Consider the following 26,014-nt stretch of genomic DNA (forward strand, 5'->3'; position numbering starts at 1 on the left):
TTAACTCCTTAATCACTTCTATTAATCCATTTTCAATTTCAGGGCAGTGTGTGCGTGTGTCTTTGCACGCAGTGCCCACTAGAGGGCGTTGACTCCACAAGCGCTTCTGTACTCTCGCGTTGTTTCACGAGGATTTCTCCTGTGTCCGCCATCCTTACGGCTCTTTGCAGAGAAGGGCACAGAGAGGCCGAAACAAGAGTGCCCCGGTGTTGTAGGAACTTGGTACTTCATCCTTCAGACATGCTGTCCAGGCTCGTTTTTGTCTCAGGTATGCATCAGAACAGCTTTTAAAATGACAATAAAGGCCACTTACTGCTGGTGCCAGCAGACTGTCAAGCAGGAGGCAGGAAAGTTTAAAGTGAGCTGAAGGGTAAAGTGAAGGCCGCACATTGAATGAGACATGCTAATGCTAACTGTCAGCATAGCTTCAAGCTCCTCGGAAATGGTAGCAATTTTATTGGCTGCAGATTTATATCAGACGTTATCAAAGGTAATCCTGGATATTTCAGTGTTTCTGTATTTTGTTGTTTTAATTATTTGGTCACAGGCAAGTTAATCGACGCTACGTTAGCTAACGTTAGCTCTGCACGCCTAAATGTCACCTTATTGACAGCTAGCATCGGTCGGCTTTCTGCCCTTTCTGCGATGTTTTATGGAAAAGTTTGTGTTAATTTTGATGACCTCACAAACTGATCGCCCGAAGCCCATCAAATAGCTACCAACACTAAGTGTTATAGTTCTGTGTTGGACTGCTTACACCGTTAATGTTTTCAGAAGTTTGTTGTTAATGGTGTTTATTGAGAAAACAGTAATTAACACTTGTACTTTTTTGTGGGTTTCAGCTAGTGCCCTGAAAAGCAGTGGCCCCATTGGAGCTGGGTATGTTTCATTGTAGTGTTGAATGTGTGTGTTTTAATACCAATATTCAATAACATATCAGAAAGAAATGCTTAGTAATCGTGGTTTTCTCCCTCAGTGTGGTCCATGCATCTCGCTGTCTGCACACATCATCCCAGAGTCTTGCTCCGGTGCCCCCTCTGCCAGAGAAGGGAGGGAAGGTCCGCCATGGCTTCATCCCAGAGGAGTTATTCCAGCTGCTGTACCCCAAAACTGGAGTAACAGGTGTAGTCTTTAATCAAAAATGATAATTTAATATTATTCATATGTTGTCTTAAAGAAAGTGAAAAGTCACAGAAAATTGATTGTGTGGACACAGTATTTTCACTGAATCAACTGGATTCTTCAACTTCTCTTTTTTGCAAGGACTACTTAAAGACTGGTATGTGATTATGAGCAAACAGCAATTTGCTTCCACTGAAAGCATCCAGATGATTGGTGAACGTGCTTCATTTGACAGAAACAGAACTTTTGAAAACTCCTGTTTTTGTGAATGCATTCACAATAAGTATTTGTTTAAAAAAAAAACCTGCAGCGTGAATGTTTTTTTTTCTTCATACCTTTACAAAAAGAAATGAATAAGCTAATCAAAAGCAAGTAAGAACAAAAGTGAAAAATAAGTCTAACAATTAAACTTTTTTCATAGATGGTTCTTAAGATTCTGTTTAAATATATCAACAGTCTCCAAAGATCTTAAGTGCAATGGTAGTTACACATCTCACTTTTACTTTGTATTTCCCCTCCTCTCTCAATAGGACCCTACATGCTGGGTGCTGGCCTCCTCCTGTACATGCTTTCTAAGGAAATCTATGTCATCAACCATGAGACATTCGCTGCAGCCTCCATAGGAGCTGTGATCATCTATGGTGTGAAGAAATTTGGGCCAAGTGTTGGAGCTTTTGCTGACAAACTGAACGAGGTAGGCTGATAACCACTGCTTTTCTTTCTTTCTTTCTTTTGTGGTTTCATATCCCTTTTGTCAAGTTTTATTTATTTATTTTGTTTGGACACAGTGGAGAGAGTACTGTACCAAAGGACTTTTCTCTTGTGCACGACCTTTCCAATGACCCCAATATTTTCTGCTGCTTTTGTCTTCAGGAAAAAGTGGCCAAGGCTCAGGAGGTGAAGGACGTTGCCATGTCCAGCTTGGTTCAAGCCACTGAGGATGAGAAGAAGGAGCAGTGGCGAGTAGAAGGAAGGGCGATGCTCTTTGATGCCAAGAGGGTAAGCATCACCATCCTTTCATTTCTGTTTTTATATTCCAGTATCTTAACTTAAGTATTCCAGTTAACATCATTTTGACAGCTGCCACCTTCAGCTCCAAGAGCAGAAGAATTATAACCTTGTGTGGGTCTGTAGTGTAGTGGTTAACACATTAGCCCTAAGCAGTCACCACAGCTGGTAGCTCTGTATGTTTGATTTAGCAGATATTTTTACACCTGATGCCGTTTCTGATACAATTCGAAGTGAAATCTCTCCTACTGGGATCAAACCAGGGAGATTCTGCTTCTTAGGCAAATCCATAAACAAGTACACCGTGCAGCAACTTTTCCATTAGTACCTACTCACGCCGGCTTGGCTCAGTGCGTTTTTTAGGGTTTTTCCATTAGGTCATAGTACCTGATACCGGGACCATTAGTCCTTAGTACCTACAAAAATCAAAACTGTCATCTTTGAAACTCTGCAAGGGAAATGGCTACAAAAACCAATGCCGGGTTCCCCGACTCTGACGAAAAGCCACTGACCAAGCAGCAGGTATCACATCACTTTGACGTACACCTTTGTTGTGGCGTTCGTGTTGCGTACAAATGATGTCACGGGACGTTTAGCCGTGTTGCAATAACAACACGGTGCATATAGGTGGTACTAGACAAGTACTAATGGGTAAAGAGGCTTTAATCTGCCAGTGTCTACAACAGAGACTACGCCTAGTGATAAAATAAATGATTACATCAATATTTATTTATTTTTTGATCCTTGGTGAACTTGATGATCGTGGCTTGACACATGACTAATGGTCATTTGTAACATTACTCTCGTCTTATTATACAGTGCTCCATTTTCTTTTCAATGTCAGTTTAAAAATTTTTTTTCCATCAGTTTCTCTGATAATTTCTCTGATTGAAGTAGGCAGTGCTCAGATGGATTTATTGTGGCTGAAGTAAACACCCGTTTGTGAGCGCATGTTGATCCTGAAGCTGAAAACCTGGGTTAACAAAGAGTTGATACCAATTATCTGCGACTGGGTTTTAGGTTTTATCAAGCAAGCTAACACAATGACGGCCCGGCTGTGTTGAACTTGCTTTGTAGTGTACCCCACAGTACTCTGTGGGAACCAAACGGTCTGTGGCGAGACTTATTTTTTTGTTAATGTGAGTTGCTCATCACTCTGGGTGGCTATACCAGTGTTGATAATAACTGGGTACTTTCAAAATGACATTTTTCAGTTTAATGATACCACTGTTTGAAATATGCTGAATAATATGTAGGTTAGACTCGTTCTCTCATGCAATTTTAGTGTAATTAATTTGGCAACAAAAGGAAAAATAATTTGAGGCCATTCCTGGCTTATTATTCCATCCATCCATTTTCTGCCGCTTATTCAGTTTTGGGATGTGGGGGCAGCAGTCTGACAGAGATGCCCAGACTTCCTCTTCTAGCTCATCTGGTAGGATGGTGAGATGTGTCCAAACTCTTTGAGAGACATCTCTCCGATGTGTCTTGGGTCTTTCCTGGAGCCTCCTCCCTGCCGGACATGCTTGAAACACCTCACTTAGGAAGGTCCAGCAGGCGTTCTAGTCACATGCCTGAATCTAAGTTGGTTCCTTATGATGTAGTGGAGTAGCATTTCTGCTCCCTCCTGAGTGACTGAGCTCATCACCCTATCTCTGAGAGAATCCAGCCACCCTTCAGAGGACGCTCATTCTTTCAGTCACTTTCCAAATCTATTAGCCACGGGTGGGTGTAGGAACATGGACTGACCGGTAAATCAACAGTAACCGTTAGTCCTGGGCTTAGCCTAATATTTATCTAATTTTAAACAATTTTTCAGCATATTTATTTATTTATTTATTTGTTTGCCTCCTCCAGGAGTAGTCTGTGAAAAGAAAATGTGTAACTTGTTGAATCCAACCACATGATGGTGCTCATTCTCACACAAATGGAGAATTTCCACTCAAAATAAACTCAGTATACAAATGTTGCCAGATTTCGGACTGACAGTACCATTTTAACATATATAGCTAAACTATCTTGTATAGATGTCACAATAGAATGAATTTAATTCTTTAGTCTGTATATAAATGCATTACAAATGTCACAGCCCTAATTTGTTTGGGACACAGCACTACATGATTGAAGTCTATGTCTGAACATGTCCTGACTGAAAACACATTTTTTTACTTCAGTTATATCTTTTGTTAAAAGTTTTTTTTTTTTTTTAAATTATTTTGAAAAAGTATCCCTAGAGCTGGAATTTCACATTAAAGCTGTTACAGTTAAACATTCCTATCTTCTGTTTTCCTCTCAGAACAACGTGGCCATGCTGTTGGAGACCAACTACAGGGAGAGGCTACATATGGTGACCAATGAGGTGAAGAGGCGCTTGGACTATCAGATTGCGCTGCAGGACCTCAACCGTAGGCTGGAGCAAGAGCACATGATTAACTGGGTGGAGAAGAGCGTCATCAGCAGCATCACACCCCAGCAGGTCAGTCTTTATTTTTCTTATTTCTTTTCTAGCTTAGGGTGCTGACATCCAATAAATAAAAGTTATTAAAGAAAACCTTTTTATTTATTTTTCATGAAATGTCAAAAAAACCAAACAACAGAAATCTTTAAGGATTTAAAAATAAAAGTCTCATATTTGGGCCGTGATGGTTTAGTTTGTCAGATATTTCATGTTTACTGATTTGCTTGTGTTTGTTTTATATCGGCAAAGCTCGTGTTGGCAGAAAAAGTCTTGGTGGAAGATTTAAAAAATGTCAAATGTTTTTTCTCTAATTTGTTATATGCATATGTATTTTTACTGTCTAATCAATTCACTTCTAGACCAACTCCTTGTATGTTTCAGAGTTTTAATATCTTTTTTTGTTTTGTTTTGTTAGGAGAAGGAGAGCATTGCCAAATGCATCACAGACCTGAAGGTGTTGGCCAAGGCCACTCAGGCCAAAGCTACAGCCTAAACTGTCATCGCTCTACAGAAGCCTCCTCTAGTCCCGGACTCATCGCCCGAAGACAAGACGTCACCTTTCTTTGCAGAATAAACTATTCTTTCTTTATAGATTGTCTCTGTCAGCGTTATGGGTGTGTACAGTATTTACACGTCAGCAGATGATAAAATAAATGGTTCTCTTATCATCTTCAGCTGGTTGTGTCTTTCTTATTCAGAGTTTGCTCTATTTTGTGAGTGACATCACAGTTTTATATCCATGGATAGTGGCACAAGAATAGGAACACTTGAGACCTTTGATCCCCCTGTAGGAAGAGGAGGAAATGCTGCTATGAATAATTTCAAAACCTTTGGCCTCATAATGTGCCACTACCTTTTTTCCATGCTTCAAATACTTATCCTCAAGTGACAAATTGGGCCGGCCCTTGCGATCTGTCACTCCCATCACGTAGTTGCACTTTGATCCTGCTGCTTTCACGAGGAAGTTAAGGAAATTTTTCTCGAAGCTGTTTGTGAGGAACACACCCGCTATGAGACCTGTTGGTGCCAAATTCGTTTGAAAGAAGGGAACGATGACACCGGAGCAGAGCTGAGGCTACAAGGTAAAACGGCATGCAGCAGTTATGTGAAGGTCAAGTGACAGGTTATATAGGAAGTGGTTTAAAAAGGAAAAAGCTGCTGAGAACAGCACTGTGTCCTGCTCTGAAATGTGACGTTGCTTTTACAGAAAGTGTGTACTTGTTGCCATGAAAGCTCATCACCTTCAGTCATAGCTTAAATATACATAACTAAATAAACTAGTCTTAACCACTCGATGTGTTTAGAAAATGTGTATGTAGCCGCAATAACAACCTGTCACTTATACCAATATCTAACACAAACACCGAGGCTGGTTTGTGTATTCATGAGTCTTCAAGATAAATTATTATTGAGACTGTTTGCTAATTTAGTCCTTGGACTTAAAGCAGTTCTTGTAATTGATTTACTTTATATTAACCTCTACTTGCTTGATTAGTAACTCTGCGTATATTTATATTTAATCTGTGTTTAATTTTTAATGGAAAAAAAGCACTACCCATGATAACATGGTTATAAATAACAAGAAAACAGGCCTCGGTGGTGTCACTTGTATGGAAAAGCCTTGTTGTAGTTTTCTATGCTGAAGCAATAAAAGCACACTGAACTGAGGAAGTGTTTCTTTGCTTATCAAATCAATTTGAACTCTAAGTGCTAAGAAGAAATCTTTTGCTCCAAGCTGTGAGAATCTGAAAACTTTCCAACGTAAACAAATCATTTTGTGTTTCTTACAGGTTCAAGTGGTTTCTGTGTGATTCCTCCCAGTCTAAAGTTTAAAGCCGGGGTAGACTGAAGATGTTTGGGAACAGTGCCCCCTTCTCCTATTTCCCAAAGTTGGTTGATTTAATTTTCCTCTTCAAGTTCACTAGTTATGTTTAATATGCTATAAGACGCTGATTTGCGGTGTTTCTGATACATACCCGTTCACACCCTTACATAATAAAACAGCACAGTGCCATAGTAACCCTGAAGCTTACTTGAGCTGTGGACTGCGGATAGCTTATCTTCATATCGCTGAGCTTTGACTGAGATGATTTTATGGAGGTGGAAGGAAACTGAATGTTAAGGAATCATTTCTTCTTCTTCAGGGGCTTCACATCGGAGGACCTCCCTCCGAGGCGGGCTTTCCAACAAGATGAAATTAAGGAGAGTCCGCTGAGGAGAAGTGACTCAACCAGACCCAGTGGAAGATCTATTTACAGTATGTCCAGGCATTACAACACCTCATATCTAGGTATACATATTTTATGATGATATTGCACAAAATCGAATGTTCTTTACATCAGTACAGAGAAAGGAGTACTCGGAGACACTGAGCAAAAATCCTGACAGCATCAATGTCAGAGTGGAGGTAAATGAGTATAAACTCTACATCATCATGGACACATACACATTACTAACAGCACAACATTTAGCTCTCATCATCACTGACCATCCTAATTGAACCCACAGCATCTTTTCACCTGTGAGATTGATGGCCAGGAGGTGAAGACCGTGGACGACTGCGTGGCTAAGCTCAAGAACCTGGATGCCAAAGGTCGTCTGTGGCATCAGGAGATGATCATGGAGGTTCAGGGACCATATCTTCTGCTCAATGACATTGAGACCAAAGTAGGTTCATCACTTCTAGAAGAACAATGAAATGTCTGGAACGGACATTATAGTATGATTGTTGGACAGAGTTTTGAGTCAGCACACCACCACAGTGGATTTGAAACCCTCAAAATGTGACTGAAGTGAGGATTTTCAGTTTTAATTCAGGGGGTTTAAAAAAATTGCACTGATATTATTGACATACATATATATATATATATATATATATATATATATGGACAGGTGATTCCCTAACGTGTAGAACTCATGGACATCATCAAACGCTGTGTTTCACCTTCAGCTGCTGCTTGTTTGTGGGTCTCTGCCTTCAGTTTTGTCTTTAGTGACTGAAAAGCTGGTCGGTTGAAGTAAAGAATATTATTTATTTTCCTCTCTTGGTTTGCTTTGGGTCCATTTGCACTGTGAAGTGCTGTCCAATTAACAGTTTTGCAGCATTTGGCTGAATCTGAGCAGAAAGCACTTCACAGTCCATCCTGATACTTCCATCAGCAGTCACATCATCAATAAACACTAGTCTATTGGTGAGGGATCCACTGGCATCCATACATGTTCACGCCATAGCATTGCCTCCATTGTGTTTAACAGATGTGTTATGTTTCGATCATGAGCTATTTCTCTGTTTTTCTCTGTTCCATCATTCCAAAGATTTTTCAGAGCTGTGCAAGCTCTCTAAGATGTTTTCTGGCAACGTTTAATCTGACCTTCCCGTTCTTAAATATAACCAGTGGTTTTGTATGCCTAACTTGTGGGGATAGGTTAATTGGATAATCCAAATTGCCACTAGGTGTGAATGTGCGAGTGAATGTGAGTGCGAATGGTTGTCTGTCCCTGTGTGTTGGCCCTGCGACAGACTGGCGACCTGTCCAGGGTGTACCCCGCCTCTCGCCCTATGACAGCTGGGATAGGCTCCAGCGCCCCCCGCGACCCTGAAAAGGATAAGCGGAAGCGAACGGATGCTAAAATAATTAAGACATCAATTAACCGATGCTAAACCAGATTGTTGTGGCCACTACTAAAGTTGTTGCTGTCTCTGATTATTGGTTTACTTTGTTTTGTGATCTTAATGATGGCTTCCCACATTTACATTGACTCATAATTAAAATGACAGTGAAAAGCTATAAAACACAAATTCATCCCTTTGAATTAACTTGAGATATTAAGTCTGCTTCATTTGTCATTAACTAACATGGGAGCAGGCCTCACCTGTTAGCTGTCCAATTAACTTTGGGCCTCTCCACATGGGGCACTGTGTGTCTGTAATTCCTAAATATTTTATGCAGCACTTTTATTAAACCTCTCGAATTAAAGCGGAAAGTCTGCACTTCAATCACGACTTTATTGATTTAAAATCTGCTGTGGTGATTGATATACAGCAGCAATAATGCAAACTTGTCTGTGCAGGAAGTGAAATGGTATAGTAATGTTACTTCATTGTCTCAGTTTGTTAGTAAAATTATGTAAGTTTGGGATTTGAGGCCACTATTTAATGTTATTGTTCCACTTCATCCCAAAGGGTCCTGATGGGTTTGAGATTAAGGTCACTTTCTTCAACAAAACTAAATATAATTCTGTGCTGTAGCAGTAACATTTCCCACACCAAAGAGTATATAAAAGTGCAACCAGGTGAAGCAAAACCGTTACACAACCATAACTGTTTAAAGCGCTAAGCTGTGTGTGAGAAAAATTCTCTAATTATGAAATGGAAACATCTGAAAAACATGTAAAATATGTATGAGCAAAATAAAATGCCAGACCATTTTTAAAATTCCCCTTTTCCCTCTTTTTAAAGACTTTCAGTGTTGGCTATTAACGTTCGATCAATCTGATTTTGACAGACAGAACTGGACTTGGTACCTTTGAGCTGTATCGTGCAAATCAAAGCTGTGCTGGACAGCTGCGACTTCAACTCTCTGCTGGCGATAACTGTGCAGGAACGCAGCAAACGCAACCGCCGGTGCTTCATGTTCCAGTGTGAGGAGACTGGGGTGAGTTAACTTTGACCTCCTCAAAGTCGCCAGAGATCTGATGATAATTGTAATGTCGATTTTTCTTCCCGTTTGCTCTATCAGGCCGATCTGATCAAGAGCGACCTAGATAAGGCAGTCCAAAGAGGAGGTGGTAATCTGGACCAACACAGAGAGCCTCCGGATGTCAGGTAGGGTGTTAAAAAAAACGAAAAACCTAAAACATGGGTAAGATTTAATTACAGGGAAGCAGGAAGGACAAATGTGGAAAGTACAGTACATTCATTAATCATTTCTTTCCAGGAATGAATTTGAACCCATGACACAACATAGGCTGGGAAGTTTCCGTCAGACTGCGCCCCCCTTTATGCAGGAAGAGTGGAGAGCTCCAACCCCAGACTTCATGGCCCCATCGTGGCGAGAGCCGGGTACAGTAGAAACATAAAGAAATTATCATTATTATCCAAGAGAAATTCAATTTATTTAATGAATTCACTGCGACTGAAATTCACTTTTTACATTTCTTCTCTGCAAATAAGAAATAAACTCAGTATTTTTAGTATTCCGAGTTTAAGTCACACCAGCTTCTGTTGAAATTTTTTTTCTCTCTTTGTTGCAATGCAGATCATATGCCTTCCTCACGTCCCTATAGTCCACAAGTAGAACCAATGAACCATTTAGACCCGTATGACATGCAGAGCAACCCAGAGATGGACCGTGATAAGACAGAGTCACAGAGGAACACGGTTAGTGCTGTGAAAACTTCTGTATTTTCTATGAATTATTGAATCTTCCTGTGGAATTATCTGTCTTATCTTGAGAGTTTCATATGATGCTTTCTTTTAGGACATTTTGAACCATGTTCTAAATGATCTGGAGATCTTCGTGGGCAAAGTTACAGCTGCAGTAAACACACCTGGACAGCAGGGGGACATGGGCAAGAAGAAGAAGACAAAGAAGAAGAAAAGCAAGAAAAATGGTAATAGCCTTCATCAGTCTATGTTTTTCACAAACAAGTAACCTATGAAGGATAACCTACAGATACAGGCAGTTTAATAAGTGCTTAATGTGACTGCTTATCAGAGCCCTCGGGACCACCCCTCAATCTGCCTTCTTTGGATGAATATGCCTTCTTTCTTCAGAAAGTCAAATATGGATTCAATCTGCTGGTAAGTCCTTCAGTTCAGTCTCTGCACATTACAAACTAACGTGAGGAGTTTTACAACAAACTTGTCTAAATGCTTACAGTTGTGACTAAAAGCACTGGTGTGTGACTGAAAGAGTCGTTATCATATTACAGGCCCAACTGGACGGCATACTGGTCAATCCTTCTGCTCCTGAGTTTGTCCACGTGCTCTTCTCAATTTTAAACATGGTAAGCTCACTACTGCTACGACTGCTGCTATATTATGCACAGTGATGGGAATAACGGCGTGTGTCAGAACAATGAGGCGACTTCTGTCTCCAGGTAGAAACAGGAGTGATACACCTGCTGCTGTCAGACCTGCAGGTATCAGGTTGTGATGTTCTCCTTTATAGTGGACAGAAATTACTTTTTTGGAGTGGCACAAAGAATTTGTGTGGCATCTTATTGAATGCAGAACAGCTCATGGTTCTGTAAATAGTTTGAAATGGTTATTTTAAAAAAAGGTAAATGGCTGCAAATAACTTTGTTGTTTGCAAAACCTGTGCATAGGATTTTAAAATTGACAATTGCATTTAAAGTTATGAAAGTTTGAAATATGATTCAATAGACATGTTTGTGGTTGTTACAGTAAAAAAATCACTTTTTCTACTCAGATTTTATGTTTTCTGACTGAGTTTAGATCAATTGTGTTAATACAGTCTGTCAAAATAAAAACATGACTGTAAATTCAGACACGTGAGTTTGCGCTGAAAAGAATGATACCAAACAAGGCAAAGTAAATAGTTTTTAAAGGTGAAATGTGGAGGGAAAATCAAAAGTAGTAAAAAATGGCCAATTATACCCTGGACCCCAGAGGGTTAAACTTTTTTTTTAAAGTAACGCAATAGTTACTTTTCAAGTAATTAATTACTTTTAGAAGCTTGTAACTCAGTTACTAACTCAGTTACTTTTTTGAAGAAGTAACTAGTAACTATAATTAATTACTTTTTCAAAGTAACTTGCCCAACACTGATAAGTCATAGTGCTTGTTTGGTTATAACTAGATTCTTTCTTTTTTCCAACAGACAGTTCATCAGTATCCGTTTGACCTGCCTCCCAATGTGATCTCCCCCTTGCTGACAGACCCCGCTATAGGCCTGCTAAAGCAAAATGTCACCCCGGAGGAGAACCAGCTGTGGATGTTTCTGGGAGAGTGTTGGAACATCTCCAGGTGAGGCAGCTTTAACAGTCCTCTAACACTTTTACTAGTCTTTTTATCAAGCTTTGAACGTTCTCATATATAGCCCTTTAACTTTAACTACATTTATACCTTCCTTGGCACGCCCTAACTTGTTGTGGGCCGTGTCTGTTTGCATGTGCTGTATTCAAATTGATTCCTGTGTGCAAAAAGTGTTTAATTTGGAATAATCAATGTAAAACATAGAAATACTAAGAAAGAACCATTCCTTGTTTTCTGAATGACTCATGGATTCATTTTTAGTCAGAAGAGCTTTACGGTTGCTAAGTTGTGAAAATAAACTCAGACTCTGTGTTTATGCTCATCTGGAAGGACACCTGCAGCTGAGAATCATGTTCAAAGTTCAACAACCTCTTTAACATTTACAGCGAAAGACTTGAGGGATTGTTGTGCAACTTGTTTACCAGTTTTTTAACCACAGGCTTGACTTTTATTACAAATGAGAAATGGTTCACAAATATTTAAAGATTACTATTAGTCTGACTACACTTAGCCAAATGCCTCACACACAACCCAAAGGTTCTCTATTATTTATTTATTTACTGCTGATTTATGCACTATGAATAAATGAGTAATAAATAATATAAATAATTTTATATTATGGTAAACAAGGAGAACACAGTATAAAAAAAGAACCTTGCATTCATGAAGCTGTATTTTAAAACATGGATTTGAGCTTTACAGTTGTTGATGGAGCTAAAAGCGACCATACTTGGCCAAGAAAGTATTGCACTTTTTTTTTTTTAAGTTATCAAATTCATTTGTCAGCTAATTGTAATGAAAATTATTTAAAAGGCACCAACAGCACAAACATGTTTGAGAGGCCCGGTTCAGTTGAAACTGGCTGACAAATGACAGAGTTGTCTAGCAGATTTATTTAAAATTTTAAACAGATGGTTAATAAAAATAAAATAAATAAGCCCTGTATCAAAAAGTAGCTTGTGCAACTTTTTTTTTTTTTTTTTTACCAGGTTGTATAAGTGTTATTTTCATGGATGAAGTTGTGCATTTTATAATTCCTGCCCTCTGTTTCACTTGCAGGTCTCGATGGCCGGACGATAACGTCCCAGATTACATCCCAGAGTTCTATGATGGCTGGCAGCCCCCTCCGCCCCCTCCTCTATCATCCCCGTCGCCTTTTCAGAACGGTCCAATGAGCAGAAGCAACAGCCAACGCTTCCCAGGCCGACCGACGCTGCGGCAGCCAGACGAGGTACGAACTTATTATGACCCCCTGGTTCACCCTTAACAAAGAAGCTCATCAAACAGTGTAGCATACCTGGGTGTGAACTCAAAGTATTGCAGCAGTCATGCCCTTTAAAACTTTTTGTTTCCGTGCTGATGCTTAATTGTTATGCTGTAGCTCCATCTGCTTTAGGAATTGGTTTGGTAATGTGTTTATAGCCTGGTAGATTAGCAGATTGCTTTGAACTGTTGTTTTGCTTACCTGAGTTTGTCTCCTAAACCAACTGCACAATCTCCACTAAGTGGTTATATGAATTGTAGTCACTGCTGCCATCTGGCACTCAGCACCTTTAAATCTAAATTTTCATGGCAACAGAAAAACAATATCGCCAATGAGGCCATCATCAAGAGGTTTTTCAGTTAATCCTGGTGTATTTTATGACTTTTACAGTTTATGGGCAACAATCCATGGGGTCCATCACCTCCACCAGCACCGTAAGTGTTGTTACACAGCAGTAAATATGGCTTAATGATCACATTTCTTCAGTATACCCAACACTTTTTCCTCCAATTTTATGCACTGCCAATACGAAGTGTATTTCGTCTGCTGCTCTTTCAGCTCCAATGAACCACCCCAGAGCATGCGTGTCATTTACAACTTCATGGCCAGAAACAACCAAGAGCTGAGTGTTATGAAGGGTGAGGTGGTTGAGGTGAGATCACAAATATTATTCAACAACTGCAAATACAAGATTTATTCTTACCTTTTCCAACACAGTATAAGAATTGTCTCTAGCTTTAAATAAAAGCAGGATCTGTAGTGTTTTTATCTGATGTAGACTGTTTTACATCATTGAAATTTAAGAAAACAGAGTAAAAAGCAAACCTTCATTTACCGGGAACTGGATGAGGATTTTGTTTTAGGGATATACCATCACTCTGAGGGGATCTGGATTATCAGGTATCATTATCAATGTAATGCAACAGTAATTTGGGGCATTGCAAACTTAAATAAAACTTAAATTTAAAATGTGTTGTAGATAACTTTTTCCAGCTCCAAAAGAAGAAAAAGGGGAACTGCAGATCTTTTCAATTCCTTCCAGCCTTTCAGCCACTGTCACATATTTTCCAACCAGTATTGTAACTATTGTGAACCTTATAGAGGAAATTAAAATGCAAAACTAGAATCTGAAATAACTCTAGCAAACACTGCAGCTGCAGCACAGAATGACTGACAGATAAGATTAATATTTCTTTAAACTTGGAGTTTCATTGCCAAAATCCAAAGTATTTGAGATATTTGGATTTGGATCTTTCACAGGTGATCCAGAAAGCAAAGCAGTGGTGGCTTGTTCGTAACGCGCGTAACCAGGAAGGACATATTCCTCTGAATGTTTTGGAGTCGTTAGGGAACCCCGAACCCGTGGACGACCTACCGGTGAGCTGAGCCGCAAGCAACCTGGGAACCCATCAACAATTATCTGTTTCCAGCAGGACGACTTATCATAACTGTTCTGCTTTTCTTTTCTTACGAATTGGGATGAATGTTAAATGTGGAAGAAGTTTAATGTCATGTGGTTTCAAGATTTTGGCAAATGCTTTTACTCTTTGAATCTCCACACTGTTTACTTGCTTGCAGTCAAACAGCTGCTCAAATAGACAGACAGATACTTTATTGATTCCACAAGGGAAACTGATTTGTTACAGCAGCATAATAAAGAGTAGAAATGTTACAGTCTACAATAAACAACACAGTTAAAAATGAAAGTGCGACAGGCGGCTGGTAAGGGCCTTACACTATGAGATAGTGCAGGAATTAATAAATTTACTACAGTGATAAACAACAAAAAAAGTCAAATTAAGTCAGTTAAAAAGGTCTGAGGGAGAAGGAGCTCTGCTGCCTCTTGAGTGTGGAGTGGAGTGGGTGTGATGAGTTGTCCATGATGGAGAGCAGTTTGTTCAGTGACCTCTGACGCTAACGGACTCAAACGCCTCCACATTCTGACCAATGATGCTTCTGGCCTTCTGGATTAGTTTGTTGATCCTGCTGGCATCTCTGGCACTGATGCTGCCCCACCCACCAGATAACGGCAAAACAGATGGCACTCGAAAGGATCTCCAACATGTTGCTGCAAACATTAAATGATCTAAGCTTCCCTAGAAATCGAGCAATGTGGTTTTCCATCATTGTTTAAACACTACCCGCCAATCAGAAACCAGAAAGCCTCATGTCAAAAATACTTTGTGCCTTGCGTTCAGATTGGGCATATTCATAAGCGTGTACATAAATAAATATGTTTGCTCATAAACAGCCTTCACATTTGATATTTCAGTCTTCCTTCCAACGAGATCCTCGCGGCCCTGTCACCCTGGACAGGTCCTCCTCACCTGCAGAGGTGCAAGCCTGGCTTGAGTACAAAGGCTTCTCCAAAATGTGAGTGGCATTCTCCACGGAGTAACAGACAAGTTCATGTTTGCAATCTATATAACACTTGCATTTAATGTCATTTTATTTCTTCTCTTGTACAGCACTGTCAGGAGCCTCGGGGTGCTGAGTGGACAACAGCTTCTGGGAATGAATAAACAAGAAATAAGGACTGTGTGTCCAGAGGAGGGGGGCAAAGTCTTCTTCCAGCTGCAGGCTGTTAAGTCAGCCATTGCAGTAAGTAAATTTGTTATAATACGCACACACTCACAGTTAAATGTTAGCATGTAAGTAATAATTTATCCTGTTTCCTGCAGCTGGCCAGTGAACCGTCAGGCATGTACAACGGCCGCTACTAACGACCTGCGTCACTGCGCCGGCCCTTCAGATGTTTCTCATGTGTGCAATTAAGGGTGTTGAATTTAAACTGTCTGAATTGATTTCGCTGCTTTTCCATAAATTAAACTGTAACAAATGTTGATTTGCTGTTTGAAGTGGCAAACTCGAAGATTTTAATTTTCAATGAACATGCGCAGTGCTCGCCATCAAAGGTAAAAGTCCATTGATGGAGTGGTGGGAACAGTACTCAGACGCAAAGGTGGATGTCAGAGACAGGGGGGGTTATCTGATAACTGTTATCTAAACCGGTGACATCATTCTGCATCTGTGTGGTTACTGTTTGCCTAGCAACAAGTCCAAAGTGGATTGGAAAAAATGCTTGTGGACACAAATGAAGAACGGTTTGGAGTTGTCTTTTCAGGAAACTGGACAATGCTATGGAGAATTTAGCCCATGATGAGCCTGCTGATTAAAACAATGCAACATTAATATATTTGCAGGATTAAAAACATTGTTTTTGGTGGTTATCTTCCTTAATAGAACGCTGTATTAAATTACTATTATTTTAATTAAGCATTTTCTACTGCTGCAGCTTGGCATGAAAAGAATTTAACTGGTAAAACAGTCAGTCAACAATTTTCTGCTACTATTCACCCAAAAAACAAACCAAAAAAAGCCAAGAAGTAACTTTCATCCACATCAAACTGTTAAATGAGCTGCACAGCTCTTCAGTGAGGATACTATTTGCTTTCACTGCACCCTGCTGTTCACAGACTCGTACTGTGCAGCATAAAGTCAGATCACAGCTACTTACAAAATGATGGACCAATTTATTCAGTTATTTCCTGACCAGTAAGCACAGCTGCTGCCTGAGGTATACGAGTTTGCCACTTTCAAAGGAAGCGTCTATATATATATATATATAAAACGTATCAATGACAGCAATTAATTGTCAGTTACTCAAATACTAGTTTATACCGTAATCTTGCTTTTTTGTGCTTCCAGTAATTTCGACTTTGTATAGTTTTTCCTGATGAAATAAAACGAGTACGTATGTAAACAATGGCTTCATCCAGCATTTGCCTCATTGACTGTGTCGTGTGTGATCAACAAAAACATGAGAAACAATCGTGTGTTTTGTTGTGAAAAAACTGAATCGCCAAAACAGAAAAGTCAGAACAACAGTTTCTTTAATCTGTTTAAAAAAAAATGTCCTCGTGATCAGTGCAAATTATTATTTTTTCCCCCACAAACCTAAAACCATAACTGAGTTTAATGGCTTGAACATATTTTTGGCTGTGTAATGTGATTAAAGCAGGGTACAAGCAAAGTTAACATTGATGTTATTTCAGCAGTTGCATTAATTAACATTTTTCAGGACTTTCTCGGCCTTGTTACTTTCCCCACTGGGCCATCCTGTTGTTTATCGGACACTTCATGAATCTTGGTGACTTCATGTAGGCAGCAATCCTCTCCAGAGCCTACAATGATATAGGAAGACATCTGGTTAAAAAACAAAGCAAAAGCTACCTAGCGGTGAGTTTCAGTAATGTCATTGACATGGGGGCTCCGGGAAAGAAGCCAAAGTGACTGAATAACTTTGTAGTATATATTTGAGAAAATACAAAGTGTAAGTTGCACTGATGGTATCTGATGAACACTGAAGTCTTCTCACCTCAAAACGTTTCATTAGATCATTGAGGTTCTTGAAGTTCTCCAGGCATTTAGGCTCGAGGGCCCTGTGTTCATCCAACAGCTCGTACATAACGAAGTCCACAAAAGTGATCTGTTGAAGGCAGCAGAATTTATAGTATAATCAAACAATAATTCATGAGCAGCATTAAACTTAAAGAAAGCCGGTCCTCTCTGCGAAATTTTATAGCCTATCAAAGTTCAACATTTTGTTTTCCATTCACAAACTTACTGTCTGGTTCGCTTTCATCGCTCTAATCATCTCTAAACAGCCCAGGTGTTATCAAGAACCGGTATTTATGGAAGTTTGTTTCTGCCACTTAAAAAAACATTTTTGCCATTTACAAATACAAACTTTGGGTTATTAACTCAAACTTTTGGACTATTGAAATAATAACCTGACTTTTGATAGATGGCATTTTCCCCCAGTGGTTTTAACAAGCTTCCATAGTAGTCTTGGCTCAGGCAATAAAATGTGTTAATGGCTAATTGCAGAGTCAGCAGTTTGATTTTTGCAATGCAAACATCCCCCCTGACTCCTGTCCCACAGAAACAGGTGACAGTTTAGACTTGCATCCACAATGATGAGCACTTCAGAGTGGAAAAAACAGCCTACACAGAAATTCCTTTTCTTTTCTTTTCTTTTCTTTTCTTTTCTTTTCTTTTCTTTTCTTTTCTTTTCAAATTCCGCCCCCTAGTGTGGGCACTGAATACAAAGCAAATACAAAGACTCTCCTTTCTTGTTTATGGAGTAGCATACCTTGTCACCAACAAACCACTTTCTTCCTCCGAGGAAATCCGAGAACTGCTTCAGTGTACACTGCAGATTCTTCAGGTAGTCTGGCTTCTGATCCTGATGTCAGAGAAATGAAATTGGCTTTAGTAGAAATTAGCAGTTATTAAAATGAATATTTTTTCTTTCTTCTTTAAAATTTAACACGCACAATGTTTAAGTAGGTCAGCTTAATAAAGGCAAGCCTGAGGTCCATGGCCTGATTCTCCAGGACGTCCACTCGGATCTTTTCATCCTCAGTCTCTCCACCTGTTATCAAACGACACCTTAGAGGTCCGAGTTACTTAAAAGCATTGGCAGTATTAGTTTGTCAATTAATATAATGTAAAAATCTACAAAGAAATCGCCTCTTTTGAACAAAGTATTAATTTGTTATAAATTTTTAAAACTTACACATGTTGTGCTTACGAGCAATGTATCTCATGATAGCATTGCTTTGCGGTATTTTCCTGTTTCCATCGACCAAGTAGGGTAGCTATGGTGAGATGTGAATTGCAGCATTAGTGTTAGCCGATGGTTTAAATTTGCAAACTTTCCAAATAATTTTATATTTACAGGTTAAACTCTCTTACGTTGGGAAAGTCCATTCCAAGTTTGAATTTGACGTCAGTCCATTGGCTCTTGTCGTAGTCGGGAGCTGCGTAAGAAAACGTGACGTGAGTAAACCCGATGCTCAGCCCGAATTATGACAGATTTGTATCACTGGGTTAAAATGCTTAGTTACCTTCCCCACAGACGTATTGCTTTTCCTCATACTTGTCTCCGGTGTACTCCAGCAGGAGGCGGATGTGCTGGCCAAGCTGCAAATGTCCAATAATCAGGTGAGACACACATATCTGTGTTTTTTAGGCTAGTATACTGCTAGAGTATTTGAAAGTGTGCAATTGGATAGCAACTGGAATCCTGCAGTACTGACTTAAATAATCGTAGTCTCACATGGAACGCAGGAAAAAGATTATTTGCGCATTTACGCACGTGGCACAGTAGCAGTAACTTCAATAACTCACAGATTTGCGTTGTTCTGCACATCCATTTTTAGACAAATTTCTTATTTATAAGGTAGAATAAGGCACCTGGGCTGTATTGGTCCAGAGATCACACATACTGAACCACAGTCAACCTACTCTAGCTTCTAACGGAGGTTTCATCAATTTTCCTTCAGACGTTTGCCATGCCAAACACGCGTGTAAGACCTACACTGTGTTATGTGTAGATACGTCATTGGTTCTCTTCGTTTTGGAGGACATAACTTGTGCTGCTCTTGGCAGAATGCAGTTTTCATTATTAAAAATGAATTTTGTGATGAGAAATTAGGAGGTTGGTCACCTGCAAAACTTTTGATCCACATCAATCCATTTTTGCAAATTTCATCTGATTACATCAAAGTGTTCATAGAGTCAACTCTAACATGAAATAATATGAAAGAAAACCGCCTTGCAACCATCTTAAAGGGTTGGTTACTTTAATGCGTAAAAATAAAAGGCAACAAAATAACCTCATTATATCTTTTGGACCTGTTAAAAAGGTCAAAATTAGGAACAGTTGTTTTATTGACAGTACCTTTATTGACCTCAGCTGCTGAAGATAATCTAGATTTTTTTATTAGCTCTGTTTGATATAATAACTAAACAGCAGTGCTACAACAATCAGTCAGCCTCCTTTGACCCTGTACGCTTAGGGTGACTTTATTACACTGTAAATACAAACTCAACATTTCCTGGATTTGTTTCAAAGTAGGAGCTCTTTAATTCAACAATGAAAGTAGAACTTACCCCGCGAGTATCCCAGTAACCCAGTATCATTGTCATTTTGAATCCCTTTTCCAAATGTAGCTGAGGGAGACCTGGGCAGCTGCGGTGGTGCAAAGTGTGGTTGGTGAGCTGCTGTCTGCAGCCTATAAAAGGGGACAACAGGTGGGCCGTGCTTCTCTTATCTTTTGGTTCATGGATACAATAAATCTGCTGCATGATGCTGTGTGTGTGTGTGTGTGTGTGTGTGTTGCTCTCAATGTCTTCCTTTCATGTAAATGTCTCATCTACACATCTGCATTCTTTATGATAATGTAATATATGATAACGAATATCCTCCACTAAGAATCTGCCCTGCATGAGACTCGTCAGTGATTGACACAGACTATGTATGAATCTGTCTTTGTTATCAAAGAGATAGCTGAGTCACGGTGAGTCTGCAAATCGGGATTCACAGACATCTAAAGAACAAGACGAAGACCGATATGAAGTTCATTTTTGCCAAGTCACAGTTCAGTTACCAGATTTACACTACTGTCTTTATCAGAGGACAGACTTTGCACAAGCTAGTCTACGTGCAATCTTGATGTAATTTCTCGTGCCAGATAAAACCTTCGATAAAACAAAGGGTCGTTTTGTTAAACGTGAAACGTAACTTAAATATAAATCCTGTCTTCATTGTGTCCAGTACACGCTGACAGGTCAGGTCATCTTTTCTACTCATTCTTATTAAAAATGAAAGTCAAACATAAGAAAAGGCACTCAGAAGTCCCAGTAATGTGTATTTTTAACAAACACAACCAGGATTACCGAACCTTTTACAAACAGCACGTACATGTCTCTGGGTGGACACACAATGCTTTGAACAATCAGTCATACTGATGACACCAAGACCCAAACTGAAAGGAGGAGTTTGTAGAGTTGGCTCACTTTCAGTTCCCTAAAAAACAAACAAACAAACAAACAAACAAACAAACAAAAAAATTGGTTTAACTTGTGCAAGGACTGAACACGGAGGGAGAGGATCAGCATACGTCACTGACTGTACTATTACTCAGAGATACGTTACTCAAAATTTGATGCGTTTCTTAGTTGTTTAATTTTGAAGAGATTGAGGTTTATAACTGGTTTGAGCTTTCTGCAGAATGTGACCCACATTAGGGGTGGAGATGAGCTGGACATGAAAACAAAGCAGTCTTTGTTTCACATCTTTTTACTCGCTCTGTCATATTTCCACAGAGCTCCAATGATTATCAGCTACTAGCACAAGTGGTTACTCCCTGTGTTCTTAATCAATAATGCCCTCAATGCTTGTTACTTTAGAAACCACTTCTAAATGCATTTGCTTTGAGAGTAAGAATATTTGAAGAATACTGAAGATGGAGAATTTTCGGGGCCCTCCTCCAGGTCCCACAACTATTCAACCACGATCTCCATTTTGACCATGGACATTATTAAATGGCCGTTATATCGCATTTTAAACCAGTTTGGCTGCTTTCCACCTCATCCATCTTTTTTGCAGCACCAAAAATATATTACGTTAAAAAGTTCAGGACTGGCTGTGTTAGCATTTTAAATTTGTCTGTTTGCTGTAAATTTATTTGCTACATGTAAACAAAAATGTTAATGGAGCAGGTTAAACTTGCTTTATCAAAACCTTTTAATGAACTTGAAGAGACTCACTATAGACAGATAATATAAACAGAAAAGCCATTAAAATAATATTTGAATATCTCATTTTCTAGTCTTAGATTTACTAAGTCAGGCTGTATCTGATTGTAATCTTAAACTGTCTCAAACAATCAGTGGAGACTTTGTTAATGTTCATAATAAACATGGAAAAAATTGTTTTGCGCAGTCATGATGATTTCGATCTTTGACCGCTGCATGCTAATCAGTTTGTCCTTGAGTCCACGTTAGTGTTTGTGCCCAATCTGAACATATATATTTTTAAGCCTTTACTGAGATATTACTGCTAGTGCAGAGGCATAAGTGTGTATTTTGTTGATCTAAAAGTAAGCTGACCCTAATGGCTTCATGCTGTAGCTTGCTTTCCTTTGCTTATTTTCAGATAGGTGGCCAAACCTGTCATGTTATTTCAAGTTATAAAAGCCTGCTATCTCAGTCTACTCTATCTCTCTGGCAGCCTTCTACTCGTATATGGTCTCTACAACCTTTATTTGCTTGGCACTCTTATGGAACGCTTTCATGTAACATCTCAGTCATCCATATATGCCCTGCGCTCCTGGTGCCTTGAACTTCCACCCTCCATCCTACCTTTACAAAATTATTAATCAACATTGCTAAAATTGCAAGAAATTCTCTCTTTGTACAGTTGATGCAGATGACTTCCATCTTTGATCAGTCAGTGTTGGAGCCAGTGTACATGCAAACTTTATTATCTGTTAACATTATGAAAGCTTGAAAAAGAAATATGACACAAACTGTGAAAATACAGAAAAACAGACACTTCAATATTCTAATCGCCCTCTTCTTCAATGGTATCCTTTTGTTTCACACCAACCGTCTTCATGTCCTCCTTCACTGCAACCATGAATCTTCTATGTAGTCTTCATCTTCTCCTCCTGCCTGGGTGCTCCATCTTCAACATCCCTTGTTCAAAATACCCACGATACCCTCTCTGCACATGTCCAAACCATCTCAGCCTTGCTTCTCTAACTTTGTTTCCAAACTGCTCAACCTGAGCTGTCCCTCTGACGTACTCATTTCAGATGTTTTTTTTGTTTTTTTTTGGCCTGTCCCGTTTGGCTCTTTTGCCCTCAGAATTGTTGTCTAAAGGCAAAGAAAGATGCCCAACGGATTTACTTTACCAAACTGACCATCCCAGCCTTGCCGTAATGGTCCATTTGATTCACCTTTTATTGTTTATTTTATTTTCACTTACTGAATACGGGACAGACTTGACTGGGGGAAAGAAGGGGAGAAAGAAAGAGGGAAAGAGAAACAGCTGAGAAGAGGGACGGAGGAGAAGGGCAAAAGACAAAAACCAACAGAACGGGCAGAGAAAAAAAAATGCATATATCAATCACCTGGATCACCTGCTGAGAAAGAAAAAAGAAAGCAAGCAGAAGAGAACAAGAGTAATAGAATAAACAACATCACAATGATATATGGGAATATGACAGTAAATACTAAATGTTAAACATTATTGTGCAGCACATAAGATCAACAGAACACAGTGTGCTTTGAGGTAGGAGCCAAAAAGGGTGTAGTTTGTGGGTGTGATCACCCGTGTGTACACCTGTGAGCATGGACGCGCTTGTTTTTTGTTTTTTAAAAGGTTCCTTCATGTAATAATCTGCTAGAGGGTGTGGGGGGGCCACAGCCCCGTCCTCCAGGGCATGAAGCAGGTGTGGAGGAGATCAAAACTCCAGACATCCAGAGGCGCCCAGAACACAAGAGACCAAGTAAGACCAACAGAGGGGCAGCTGCGCCACTGTCCCAGAAAGAGCTGAGGAGAGTCCCAGATGAGGGCTCACTCAGCAGCCGCGGAGCAGAAGCCAGGGGGAGTTGCAGTGACGCGCCCGTGAGCTCCGCCGGCAGCCAGCTGCGCCTGAGTGACCGAGCCCCAGGCCGAGAGGCCGGGGGCACCCCACCTCCGAAGTGGCCCGAGCGAGCCCCAGGCTCCAGGCCCCGATAAGCGGCCGCCAAGGAGTGAGCCGGTGTGTACCTGGACGCCCATCCCCCGGACACAAAGAACCACCAACGCACCGATGTCTGAGGGAGTCCGCCACTGGCAGGGGAAGTGGTGGTAGGGGGAGATAGGCCTCCAAACCTTGGAGGGCCTGAGGTGTCCCCAGAGAGGTGGCGCCTGACACCCAACCTGACATATAGACACAGACATACAGGCACACACAGATACAAACATCCATTCCCACCCTCATGCTCTCATATGCACTTACTCCACACTCAACCAACGTGGAGACAGACATAAAGAGACGCTGTACACACGATCACACTCCCCAAGTGTACTCTACAAACCGGGTCTAGGTGCCCCCACCCCTGGAGGGGGGAACTGCACCCAGACCCAGGTGGTGTTTCCCTTTTCCCTGCGGTGGGGGGAGGCAGACCGCCCCGACTCCGCAGCAGCAGGAAGGCTCCACACTCCAGACCGCAGTCGGACGGCCAACTCCTCCTCCTAGTCCTAGCCCCCCTGCTCCAGCAGGTCGCAGAGAATGGGGGTGAGAGAAGACTCCAAACCTCCCTCCACCCGCTCATTGTAGTGTTGATGCATGTGTGTTCTAAGGTGCATTTAAAACCCAGGAGGGCTTGGAGCTACCTGCCAGAGAGCAGCAGGTAAGCGCATGGTCCCTCCTGCTAGCCCTCAATGTCTACGTGTATTTAAAATTGAGAGGTGGGCAACGATGCCAGGGGTGGGGTGTACACCCTGATGGTACTTTGGACTCCGTGTATCGTGCCCACCCCCAAGATCCTATATGTATGTGTAATGAGAGTGTGAGTAATGTGAATGTCTAAGTTGTGGGATAAAATTGAGGCAGAGGCAGCCAGAAGGGGACAGAGGGGGGGGTAGCCTCCTCTGCACCCTGGTGACATACCCCTACTCCAAGGCCCTGCATGTGTGGGTGGTTGTGGTGGAGCGGGAAGAGGGAGGCAGCTGGAGATGGGGAGGGAAGGAAGAGAGGGGCAAGTGACCCCTCCCTGGGGCCAGCTCCCCCGCTGACCCCAGTAGGCACCCCCATACTCCGCGACCCGCCAGGGAAAGGGGGCCCAGAGCCCGGGACAGTCCACCCAACCCCACCACAGAGAAAACTGCACCCACCCCACCATCCACTCATCTTCCAGACTACATAAGACAATAAACACCCAGGCTGAGATCTTCCTCCACCTCTCCTGTATCTCCCCCTCCTGCAGAGGGAGCTCCTGAGGAGAGGAAAGCTCCTGCAAGATGTGACAATCTCCCCCACCAGTTGAAGAGCCCCCCAGGTGGCTCGACGCACCGGCGGCACCCTGCTCCAGGGCTGGGCCCCCATGCACCCACCCGCCCACAACCCCGGCAACACACCAACCAGGACCCAAGCCCCCGAGGCCCGGTCCGGGTCCCAGCCCAGAGACGGAGCGCCCCCAGAACCTCACGCCCATCCCGGACCCACCCAGGGGCAGCCAGGCTACCAGGTCAGTAACCCACGTCCGTCAGCACAGACCCTCCCCTAGCCCCGCTGCACGCAGCCGCGAGGAAACAGTCACCTGAGAGCCAACAGAGCCCCTAACCGGACATGACCGCTACCCCGGGTTGAGCCCCCCAAGGAAAATGCCTCCGGGGAACCCCCCGACGCCCTAAGCCTGTCCCTACCCCCACACCAATCACAACAGTGAAGGCGGGACCAAACTATGACCCCCCCACCCCCACTAGGTGATGGAGCTGATCAAAGGAGCCCAGAGCAATTGATCTGATGTGGTGGCAGAGGCTGTATCAAGACTAATGTAATCTAATAGATAATTTCTATATTGGTTAGAATTAAGATTATTTTTATTTTTCCAGTTCATGAGGACTGTTTTCTTGGCTATGCATAGGGCAGTGAAAACCATATGGGCGATATTCTTTTCTGAAGTGACATTATCTAAGCTGCCCAACAAACACACTAAGGGGGAAGTTGGAATGTTACATTTCAGACACTTCGATAAGTCTTCACATATCTCGCGCCAAAACTTCTGAACTGGTGGACAGAACCAAAGAGCGTGGATATAATTGTCCGGTGAATTGGTTTGGCAGTGTGAGCAGTTGTTGGTAGACGTAAAGCCCATCTTGAACATCCGATGACCTGTATAGTGCATTCTATGTAATATTTTGTATTGAATTAATTGAAGACTGGGATTTCTAATTAGATGAAAGGTTTTTAAGCAAATCTGAGACCAGAAGTTTAGGTCTAAGTTAACTGATAAATCCGCTTCCCATTTTGCAATAGGAAGTGATATTGATTCATCTGTTTTAGAAAGCATTCTGTATATTTTGGATAGTAATTTGGGGGGTTTAAGAGTAAGAAATTGAACCACACTTGGTGGTGTTTGTAGTTCAACTTGACCCGGTTTAAATTTCTTTTTTACTATGGATTTAATTTTTTGATATTCTAAAAATCTTTTCTTGTTGATCCCATATTGTGTAACTAGTCCGTCAAATGAAATAAATTCTGTTCCTTCTAGTATATGTTCTAAGTATTTGATTCCTTTATCACTCCAATCTGAAAAG

General features: G+C 41.0%; 3 protein-coding genes across 4 annotated transcripts; 2 read left to right on the forward strand and 1 right to left on the reverse strand.

The window, feature by feature from the left end:
- Positions 1 to 124: 124 nt before the first annotated feature.
- On the forward strand, positions 125 to 5,258 carry atp5pb (ATP synthase peripheral stalk-membrane subunit b). The gene is made up of 7 exons (XM_026153654.1): positions 125 to 268; positions 843 to 879; positions 977 to 1,122; positions 1,653 to 1,816; positions 1,996 to 2,121; positions 4,427 to 4,606; positions 5,004 to 5,258. The coding sequence occupies exons 1-7, from the start codon at positions 241 to 243 to the stop codon at positions 5,079 to 5,081; spliced, it is 759 nt and encodes a 252-aa protein (XP_026009439.1). The 5' UTR covers positions 125 to 240; the 3' UTR covers positions 5,082 to 5,258.
- Positions 5,259 to 5,318: 60 nt separating this feature from the next.
- Positions 5,319 to 16,554, forward strand: eps8l3b (EPS8 signaling adaptor L3b). Of its 2 annotated transcripts, XM_026153645.1 has the most exons (20): positions 5,319 to 5,670; positions 6,379 to 6,477; positions 6,733 to 6,845; positions 6,931 to 6,995; positions 7,097 to 7,255; positions 9,094 to 9,243; positions 9,328 to 9,413; positions 9,526 to 9,650; positions 9,847 to 9,968; positions 10,069 to 10,201; positions 10,306 to 10,391; positions 10,523 to 10,597; positions 11,434 to 11,579; positions 12,648 to 12,819; positions 13,243 to 13,286; positions 13,411 to 13,504; positions 14,113 to 14,229; positions 15,125 to 15,225; positions 15,321 to 15,453; positions 15,534 to 16,554. In XM_026153645.1, the coding sequence occupies exons 2-20, from the start codon at positions 6,440 to 6,442 to the stop codon at positions 15,573 to 15,575; spliced, it is 2,001 nt and encodes a 666-aa protein (XP_026009430.1). In that variant the 5' UTR covers positions 5,319 to 5,670; positions 6,379 to 6,439; the 3' UTR covers positions 15,576 to 16,554. The 2 variants fall into 2 exon arrangements, with proteins under 2 accessions (XP_026009430.1, XP_026009431.1); XM_026153646.1 differs by lacking the exon at positions 5,319 to 5,670 and having other exon boundaries at positions 6,171 to 6,477.
- Positions 16,555 to 16,775: 221 nt separating this feature from the next.
- LOC113013065 (glutathione S-transferase Mu 3-like) lies at positions 16,776 to 19,862 on the reverse strand. Its single transcript, XM_026153656.1, has 8 exons — positions 19,813 to 19,862; positions 18,765 to 18,840; positions 18,613 to 18,677; positions 18,434 to 18,515; positions 18,192 to 18,289; positions 18,008 to 18,100; positions 17,231 to 17,341; positions 16,776 to 17,036 (listed from the first exon to the last, which is right to left on the reverse strand). Exons 1-8 carry the CDS (start codon positions 19,846 to 19,848, stop codon positions 16,950 to 16,952), a joined length of 648 nt encoding a protein of 215 aa, XP_026009441.1. The 5' UTR covers positions 19,849 to 19,862; the 3' UTR covers positions 16,776 to 16,949.
- Positions 19,863 to 26,014: the final 6,152 nt, after the last annotated feature.

Source organism: Astatotilapia calliptera, chromosome 20 (genome assembly GCF_900246225.1).
Source record: "Astatotilapia calliptera chromosome 20, fAstCal1.2, whole genome shotgun sequence".
NCBI classification, from domain to species: Eukaryota; Metazoa; Chordata; class Actinopteri; order Cichliformes; family Cichlidae; genus Astatotilapia; species Astatotilapia calliptera.

What these genes read in the sequence shown, in the direction of transcription:
- LOC113013065 (XM_026153656.1), bottom strand. Translation starts at nt 19,848, where the DNA reads ATGACAATGATACTGGGTTACTGGGATACTCGCGGG. An exon ending in TGCTCGTAAGCACAACATGT is followed by an intron (nt 18,290 to 18,433) that starts GTAAGTTTTAAA and finishes GTTTGATAACAG; the next exon opens with GTGGAGAGACTGAGGATGAA. An exon ending in ATCTAATGAAACGTTTTGAG is followed by an intron (nt 17,037 to 17,230) that starts GTGAGAAGACTT and finishes ATATCATTGTAG; the next exon opens with GCTCTGGAGAGGATTGCTGC.
- atp5pb (XM_026153654.1), top strand. Translation starts at nt 241, where the DNA reads ATGCTGTCCAGGCTCGTTTTTGTCTCAG. An exon ending in TTGCTGACAAACTGAACGAG is followed by an intron (nt 1,817 to 1,995) that starts GTAGGCTGATAA and finishes TTTTGTCTTCAG; the next exon opens with GAAAAAGTGGCCAAGGCTCA. An exon ending in TGCTCTTTGATGCCAAGAGG is followed by an intron (nt 2,122 to 4,426) that starts GTAAGCATCACC and finishes TTTTCCTCTCAG; the next exon opens with AACAACGTGGCCATGCTGTT.
- eps8l3b (XM_026153645.1), top strand. Translation starts at nt 6,440, where the DNA reads ATGTTTGGGAACAGTGCCCCCTTCTCCTATTTCCCAAA. An exon ending in TCCAGTGTGAGGAGACTGGG is followed by an intron (nt 9,244 to 9,327) that starts GTGAGTTAACTT and finishes TTGCTCTATCAG; the next exon opens with GCCGATCTGATCAAGAGCGA. An exon ending in AACCCGTGGACGACCTACCG is followed by an intron (nt 14,230 to 15,124) that starts GTGAGCTGAGCC and finishes TTGATATTTCAG; the next exon opens with TCTTCCTTCCAACGAGATCC.